Source organism: Urocitellus parryii, chromosome 9, assembly GCF_045843805.1.
Source record: "Urocitellus parryii isolate mUroPar1 chromosome 9, mUroPar1.hap1, whole genome shotgun sequence".
Taxonomy (NCBI): domain Eukaryota; kingdom Metazoa; phylum Chordata; class Mammalia; order Rodentia; family Sciuridae; genus Urocitellus; species Urocitellus parryii.
This window is the reverse complement of record NC_135539.1, coordinates 27,767,896-27,776,816: the sequence shown is the minus strand read 5'-3', so window position 1 is coordinate 27,776,816 and position 8,921 is coordinate 27,767,896. Positions and strand designations below refer to the sequence as shown.

Genomic DNA, 8,921 nt, shown 5'->3' with positions numbered 1-8,921 from the left:
GTGGGTTTGGACCAGATGGCATCAACTTGACCTCTGAAGGGTCTGGAGATGAAATAAAGGTCAGCCATACAAGTGGCCACTGTGTCATATCTATGTGTCTATGTAATGGAGCCCCCAAACCCTCTGCGTGGCATGGCGTGGGTGAACTTCCCTGGTGATATTCCCCCGATGACACTCAGCGCATGTTGTCCTTGCTGGAGGAGGTGGTGCTGCCCCCCAGTCCACTGGAAGGGACACCTAGAAATTCCGCATGGGGGACCCTCCTGCTCTCTGCCCCATGTATTTCTTCCCTGGGTTGATTTTAGTTTGTACCTTTGTCACCATAAGAAGCTGTCATCGCGAAGAAAGCCGCTTTTGGTGAATTCTGTGAGTGCTTCTAGAAAATTTTTTTTCAAAGCTGAGGGTGGCCCTGGGGGGTCCCTTGAACTTTGCAGCGTCCATATATTTGTGCTGATTGCTCTCTGGAGATCAAGGAGGTCTATTTTCAGGTCCCCACCTCCCACACCCTTCCTTGACCTTGCAGTGTCCTTTGCCACTGTTATCAGCCCTTTTTATGTCACCTTGCTCCTGGACTCCGATGACCTTGCAGCTGCTGGCCTCCCGTCTGCCTCCAGACTTGTCTCTTCAACTTCTCTTCCTGGCGTGTGCCTCTGATCTTTGCCTGCCTCAAAACTGACCACACTGAGCCCGATGCAGAGCCCTGTCACTGCCAATCCCTAGCTTGGTCCCCTACTGTGTTCTTTTGCCTTAGTAGTCCTGACCTGGATGAATTATTGAAGCCCAGGTAAACCGAGCACACGCGCCCTTGACCTGCGGGCTTTGCTGGCTGCACACTGTGCAAACATTTCCTCCCAGCCTGTGGCTTGCTCCCGTCCCTGCCTGGGTCTTCTTCTCTCAAATCCAGGCTCACAGGAGCTGCACCTGCCTCTTTAGGAGGGGGATGCTCACTGACCTCTGCAGCTCTGAAGTACAGATACATAGGAGTAATCATCTCTATTGTCATTCCACTCCCATCCTGAAACCAGTACTGGCATCCTGGACTACTCCCTTTAACGCCCTTTTCTAAGTTCATTCACATATAAAAACATATAGACAGGGCTGGGACTGGGGCTCAGTGGTAGAGCACTTGCCTAGCACATGAGAGGCACTGGGTTCGATTCTCAGCACCACATATAAATAAATAAATAAAGGCATTGTGTCCATCTGTAACTAAGAATATTTAAAAGAAAGAAAGAAAGAAAGAAAGAAAGAAAGAAATGTCACTGTCATAAAAGAAGGAAAGACTGAGATTGGAGAAGATTAAGGAAACTTGATAATGACAACGTGGGCAGTTGGATTGGATCTTGGAACAGAACAGACATTAATTAGTACATGGTGAAATCCAAATGTTTAGTTAATAAAATTGTACCAATGTGAATTACTTGGCTTCAATAATTGTACCATGGTTTTGGAAAATGTTAACACAAGAAGAAGCTGGCAAGCTGAAATAGACAAGTGTCTTGTCTATTTCAAAATAAAAAGGTTTTAAAAGTGGGCAAAGGATTTGAATAAGCTCTTTACCAGAGAGAAGAGCAGATGTCCAAAAAACTCAGCAGGCACAGCATGAGGTCCTGGGTTTAATCTCAGGCACCCAGAGCAAAACAAAACATCAAACCCACATCCTACAGGAGAAGGTAAGGGCCAGAAAACAGGTACGAAGGGGCCATGCTTCTCCAGATGTCTGGGGGATTAAACACAAATAGGACCCTACTTGTGAACAATTATAGATCTGTGTGTATATGAATAAATAAGAAAAAAGGGTAGAATTTGATCAATATTTGCCAACTTGTAGCAAGGTCCATGATAAACTGCGAAGTGAAAAAGAAGCAAGTTTATTAGTTTAAGTTAGCAAACTTAAACACCAAGAGACCCACTGCACATTCAGTAGGATGGCTAAATGACAAAGACTGACCACAGAAAGTGTTGATGAGGAAGAGAGGCAACTGGAACTGTCACGTGCTGGAGGCAGAGATGTAAAACGGTGCGAGAGCATTTTGGAAAACAACTTGGCAGTTGCTTAAAAAGCTACATATGCATCTACTATACAACCCAGACATTATAATTTCAGGTATTTACTCAAAAGGAATGAAATCATGTGTTCCTAGAAAGACTACTTTGTGACTATTCAGAGCAGGTTTTTCAGGTACTGTTAAAAACTGGGAACAGACAGGCCCACCCCTGTAATCCCAGAAACTTGGGAGGCTGAGATAGGAAGATTGCAAGTTCAAGGCCAGCTTCAGCAATTTAGCGAGACCTTGTCTCAAAATAAAAAATAAAAAGAGCTGGAGATGTGGCACAGTGTTTGAGTGCCCCCCGGGGTTCAATTCCCAGTACCAAAACCAAAACAAAAAAATATGGGAAACAAGCCAACAGATCCTCATAGGTTAATAAATAAATTGTAGAATTTTCCTATGCTAGAATATTACTCAGCAAGGAAAAAAAAGTAATGGCTACACATGACTGCACAGATGAATTTCAAAAGAATTACCCTGGGACTAGGGATATAGCTCAGTGGTAGAGCACTTGCCCAATATATGTGAGGCTCTGGGTTTTCCAGGGGGAAAAAGTCCTTAGTAAAAAAAAGTCAGAGAAAAAAGAACACATCATGTATGATTCTACGGTCAAGGGTGTAGTTCAGTGCTAGAATGCTTACTTAGCATGCACCAGAACCTGAGTCCAAGCCCCTAGCTAAACAGTAAAGAAAAAGAAAAACACAATTCTGGAAAATGCAAACTAATCACAGTGGCAGAAAGCAGATGGGTAGTTGTCAGGGCACAGAGGTTTGGGAGAGGGAGGGATGAATTACAGAAGAGCAAGAGGAAACCTTTGCGGGTGACGAACACGTGTGTCATCTTGATTGTGGTGATAGTGTGCGCGTGCGTGTGTGTATACGTACCATATGTGTTAAAACTCATCCAACTGTATGCTTTGGATAAGTGCAGCCTAATGTCTATCAATCACATCTCATTAAAGCTTGTTCAAATGTACACTGGCTCCAGGAAATATAGAAATAGTGTGATCAGCTTACATATCCTCATTTAGCCGAATGCTGAACAAACCAGGCATGGAACAGGACACATTTCACCTGTTATTAAAGGGGAGTGATAAGATTTATGGGCTTCCCAGAGATTAGGAATTCATGTCCCCAAACAGGGTATCCCTGGAAGGCATGAGACAAACAGCTCCTACATTGCTGGGATTGAAAGTAGGAGCTGAGTGCGGCCAGCAGAGACCTGCAGTGGGTTGGTCCCTCGGGGAGGGTTTCTCTCCATCCTTGGCAAGTGGGAGATCCTTGCTTTGAACTTGCTGAGTTTCAAGGAGGAGGTAGCTGGCTTGAGTTTTCCCTACAGGGTGCCTCCAAACCACAAATTCCTGGTTCCAGCTCTGGTTTATTCTAATAAGAATGAGGCTGATCCCTTAATCCCGGTTTAAAGGGCCAGTGTTTATTGATGCCATAAAATCTGGGCAAAGAGTCATAAATCATTCTTTATCTGGGTCTGGAGCATGAGCAGGGCTCAGAATGGGTACCTGGAGTTAAGAGGGATCGCATCTGTTTTCTCTGTTGTTCTTCCTTCAAAACACTCCCCTGTGTGGGGGACCTCTGTTTGCCCTGCAGGCCCAGCCTCCACTCTGCTCCTTGTGAAGGTGTGGGGGTAATGCCAGCTGCAACACCCTTGCCCTTGATTTCCAGTTACCGGTGGCCACTGGGAGGCACTAGCAGGAAATCAGAGGACAGACTGGGGGTTCATCCCAAACCAAGCAGGCCAGACAACTGTCCCCAGTGACTGGCTTTCTACCCAAGGGAGGTGCTACTCTGCCTTGACAAGAGCCCCCAGCTGGTCCTAGGACAGCTCCCTCCTCTCCCTGTCCCTTTTGGGGTACAGACGTCCTTCCCTTCTGTCCCAATATTCCTCAGGGATTTACTTTCCCCCGTGGACTCCCTAAGCCCAGGTAACCTTTCCACAGTGCTGCTTAACTCATTAGCCCTTTGAGTGTGAAATCCTTTCCCGCTACAACTCTAAAGGACCCAACTTCACAGCCCCTGAACACCACATGCAGGTATTTTCTTCCAATAGGGTGCAATTTACAGACACATGTCCTCGGGGTCCCCTGGTACTGCCTTTCCCTCCTGCTCCTGGTTTGGGAACTTGAATTCCTCCAATTCTTCTTCTTGGGTCCCTCTGTTTCCATCCATCCACCTGCACATCGACCTTCACTACGAGGACATTGCTCTAAAATCAGTTTTCTCTTCTGAAACCAGCCATGGGGTTTCTCTTCCCCCAGTTAATGACACCCATCTTTTTCTAGACTCCAAAGCTGGAACACGAGGTGACACAACCTCTCTCCAGAGAAACCCAAGGGGAGGTTACTCCCAACGCTCCCTCCCCCAGCGATTTACATAAAGGTGAAGACAGCCTCCCTGCTTGTCCCGTCCCGAGGCAGCCCGGAGGGAACCACCTTCACGTCTACTAGCCGGCCTCCCTTCCCCCATCCCCTACGCCCAAGCCTCAGTCACCTAACTTCCCCAGGGAACGAACTTTCTCTTCTGGTCTAGGCCCTCTACTGTCTCGCCTGCCGCTGGCGTTTGCCTCTCGATTCCGTTTTCTGTCCCGCAGCTGTAATCCAGTTCCTACAAGGCTTGCACCTCAAAGCACACATCTGAGCAAAAGAATTCAGCGGCTCCCTATTTCCTGCAAATGCCCATCCCCTTTTTATTGAATGCTACCTTCCTGCGGGTTGGTATGTGTGTCTGGTACCAGGAATCAAACCCTTAAGATCGAATGCAGGGTTTGGAGCATGCTACGCAAGAGCTCTACCACTCGGTCACACAGCCCCTGGAATGTGGATTTTATCAAAAATTCTTAATTAAAAAAAATATTGTCCAGAGTGCGCGAGGCCCTGGGTTTAATCCCCAGCACCATTAAGCTCGTAGGTAAGGTAAGCACATAATACGCTCGCACCATCAAATTGCATATTGTTTAGTACTTCAAGGCGTCATGCATTCTTCTGGGCTTCAAAGATTTTATTTTATTTTTGGTAACACCCAAACTGGCACCGGGGGTGGGGGGATCTGTAACTCTACTCCGTATCTCCGCCGAGGAGAACTCTCCCTCGTCCGCTGGTGCCCTTGCCGACGTCGGCACAGGACGCGCGGTGGCCCTCAATCGCGTGGGCACAGTGTCTACAGGGGCTTCTACCAACAAGCAAGCCCCGGTCGGGTCCAGACGATGCGGGTCCGGGAAGAAGTCCTGGAGGTTCCCGTGGATCCAGCCCAGCGCCCCAGGACCGCGGCTCTACGGTCACTGCAGGACGGGTAGAGCGGGGGTCCTGCAGGGTCAGGATGCGGGAGAGAGCAAAGGCGGAGCGCGGCGGGGCACCGGCGGCCGGATTCAGCGGCCGCCGGCGCGGGTCCAGCCGGCGCGGGGCAGCAATTCCCGGCGGTGCAGCCGTCCTTCCCGCGCTCCCGTCCCGGGCCGGAAGGGAGTAAACAAGCCTTGCCCAGGTCGGCCGGGACGCCCTGGGGAGGCCCGACTCCCCGGCGGCTGCCCCGCCCACCACCGCGGGACTCCGGGGCAGCCCGGCGGGAGCGGGAGCCGCGGCGGCCTCGGAGCGCAGAGCGCCCGGGGAGCCGCTCGGCCGGCCGGCGGGGGAGGGGAGGCGCGCGCCGGGTGTGGAGGCGGGGAGAGCCCGGGCAGGTCAGGGCAGCCCGCCCAGGTCCCGCCCCGCGGCGGGACTTCGGTGACGGAAGGGCTTTCGGGCCAATCACGGCGCGCCTGCGGCCCCGAGGGGCCAGCCGGGCAGCGCGAGTCGAGCGACTCCGGAGGCGGGGGCGGGCGGGGAAGCCTCTTTGGAGGGGGCGGGGCTTAGGGGAGACCGACGGCGCTCCCAGCCAGTGGGAGGCGGGAGCCGTCCCGTTAGCGCCGGATCCCCGCGGGTTGGGAGGGGCGGGCGGCGCCGCGGGGATCCCGGGGCGGCCGAGGGCCCCTGACTCGGCTCCGCGCGGCGACATGGATCGGATGGCCAGCTCCATGAAGCAGGTGCCCAACCCGCTGCCCAAGGTGCTGAGCCGGCGCGGTGTGGGCGCGGGGCTGGAGGCGGCGGAGCGCGAGAGCTTCGAGCGGACTCAGGTGAGGACGGGGGACTCGGGGCATCTCTGGGACACCCCGAGAGACGCAGTGTCCGGGAGGGGCTCTGAAGGGAGCGGGGGTCCTGCAGGCCGGGTAGAGGGTCGGGCAGGGCGCCCGGGAGAGGGCGCATGCTGCGCGCAGACCTGGGCGGTCCCCGGAGGTCGGACCGGGCATCCCTGCTGGCCTGGGCAGCTGGAGGGAGGCGCGGGGCGGGCTCCGAGGAGCCGCGGGATCCGTGCGGCCGCGGGGAGCTGGACCCGGCGAGCGCCGCTCAGGGGCCACGGGGAGGCTCCAAAAAGGGTCGATGGAGGGCCCCTAGGCAGGGGCAGCGCACTGGGGCCACTTGGGTTCGCGAGTGTGGGGGCGCTGGCCGGGGTGGGGAGGTGGGGGCCTTTCCTCCCCTCCTTCTATCGCGTCCTAGATGCGCTGGCTTCCCCCGCCCCTCAGACCCCTTCTTGGAGCCCCTGCTTGGCTCCCGCCGGCCGCAGCTGTCGGCCTCCCGGGTCGGGCCGAAGGGGTCTGAGCAGTGGGAAGGAATGTAGGAAATGCGACGTGTGGCCAAGCCCGGCGACTGACCGGAGGCTGGGGCGGGCATGCCGGGCGGGCGCCTGGCGCTTAGCTGCTGGTCAGGGTGCGCTGCCTCACGGTGCCCGGATTCCTGACTTGGGATTGTGGGTCCCTCCCCCACCCCCTGCAAGATGTGCCGGACAGATCGCCCTATTTGTCTGTCCTGACCGGGGCTGGGCGCCAAAATTCCTCAGTGTCAACAAAAAGCCACAACCCATTTTTAATGCGCGATGTATTGATGGGACTGAATACAGCTCACACGTTCATGGTGTCCATCCGTCCCTACGTGTGCATGTAAACCCATTTCAAAGAGTACAACCCCTTTCTGAATTCCAGTGCCAAAGTTGTACGGGCAGATTTCTTCTCCTTTTGCTCACAGAGAGGAAATCTTTGAAGATCCTCTTGGTCTCCCACTGCCAAAGGCTGGTTCCCCTGTCGTGTTCTGCAAGTAGAAAAGATAGAAAAGATATCAAGGGCCTGCCTGAGTGTTCTATAAATGGAATCTTCCAAAGAATAAAGCTTTTTACCCCAGGGACTTCATCCTCCTCTTATTCCTGAAACCTCTGGCCCCACCCACGGAAGCCTGGAGAGTGTGCAATAGGGTCATCCTCACCCAGGAGGGAGGGAGAGAGAGTCATCCACTCTGCCTCCCAGGGTCCACCTGGGTATGGGGCTTATTCTCTGACTTTGGGAATTGGACTCTTGTGAAAAGGGAAGTTTTCTGTTGACCTTGGGCATTGCTGCCCTGACTGGCTACCTGGTCATGTGAGGCTTCTTCCTTCTCAAAACAGGGTGCATATATTCTTTTTTATTTTTATTTTTTTGGGTACTGGAAATTGAACCCAGGGTTCTTTACCACTGAATTACATCCCCAGATCTTTTTATTTTTTATTTTGAGACAGGGTCTTGCCAAGTTGCTGAGGTTGGCCCCCAAACGGGTCATCCTCCTGCCTCAGCCTCCTGAGTATCTGGGATTATAGGCACGTGCCACCATGACTGGCTTTTCTTTCTTTTATTTGAAAGGGGAAAAGAAACAGATGTTATTTTATAACAGCCCATTCTTTCTAAAGTCTCAGATAAGTCAAAATTGGAGCAATAGAGAAATGATACATAAGAGTTTGACTCATTATAGTGATAGAAATTAGGTTTGTGAAATTTCCAGCCATGACTGGCATGTCCCCTAGCTATCCAGGGACAGCCCAACAAGGAAAGTGTAGGTCAGTGTTTCCTGGTATTTTATATTCTGTGGTACACTTGTAATTGGCCAGATTGGCTGTGCGTGCACGTGCATGTGTGTGTGTGAGTATTTGTGTGTGTGTGTGTGTGTGTGTGTGTGTGTGTGTGTAGGAGGTATAGACTGTAGCAAAAAGAGTTTTCTGTTGTCAACTCTTTAGGGGAATAGGAGAGTAATGCAAAAAACAAAACAAAACAAAAACAAACCACACACAACAGTTTTAAAACCTAGCATTAGTCAGTCTGCAAAATTTATTTATTTTTAATGGCTACCTATCAAATATATTAGAAGATACCAAAGTGAATTAGAAAAAAAAATTAATGAGCTAAGAGACCAAGAGAATCATTCAAAGTATAATAATAATTGTAACTAATTATTAGTTTGGGCACCATTCCAAATATAGTACTTTATGATATTACTTTCTTTAATCTGGGCAAGAACTGGCGAGGTGGGTATCAGCCACATTTTGCTCTGCGGAAATGGAAGCAAAGAGTGGTTAAGTGACTTGCCAGAGGTCACACAGCTGGAAGTAGTCCCAACCTCAAAGGGCTGCCTCTAAGCATGGGACACATCATTGGCCTTGGCTAGAAGACATTGGGCATGTGTGATGTGGATGGGCTGTGACACCTCAGGCAAGTTGTCTAAACTTCCTAAGCCTCAGTATCCTTGTTGTAATAATAATAATAATAATAACAATAACAATAATAATAATAATATTTACCTTGTGGGCTTATGGTGGGGATTACATTAAATAATATGCAGAGGAGTTTGCAAAGTGGAGCATAATTCAGTGATTATTATAATCTGCCTGGGGAGATTATAATAATCACTGCCCTGTCCGCCACAGTGCCCTCCCGTCTGCTAGGAGGGCTCCTCTCTCAGCCAAACACCTGGCTGTGTGGACTGAGCCAGAAAGTGGTTGGCACATTCTTTCAGTGTTCATTTGGGAAGCA

The 8,921-nt window shown here is 51.2% G+C and overlaps 1 protein-coding gene across 2 annotated transcripts in view; it reads left to right on the top strand.

Annotated features, from left to right (window-relative positions):
* The first annotated feature begins 5,980 nt into the window (after positions 1-5,980).
* The window catches only part of Hip1 (huntingtin interacting protein 1), a 131,018-nt gene continuing 128,077 nt past the window's right edge, over positions 5,981-8,921 (top strand). For both annotated transcript variants that reach the window (XM_026396852.2, XM_026396851.2), the window contains exon 1: positions 5,981-6,167. In XM_026396852.2, coding sequence (XP_026252637.1) covers positions 6,048-6,167 — 120 coding nt within the window. In that variant the 5' untranslated portion in view covers positions 5,981-6,047. The remainder of the gene's footprint in view (positions 6,168-8,921) is intronic.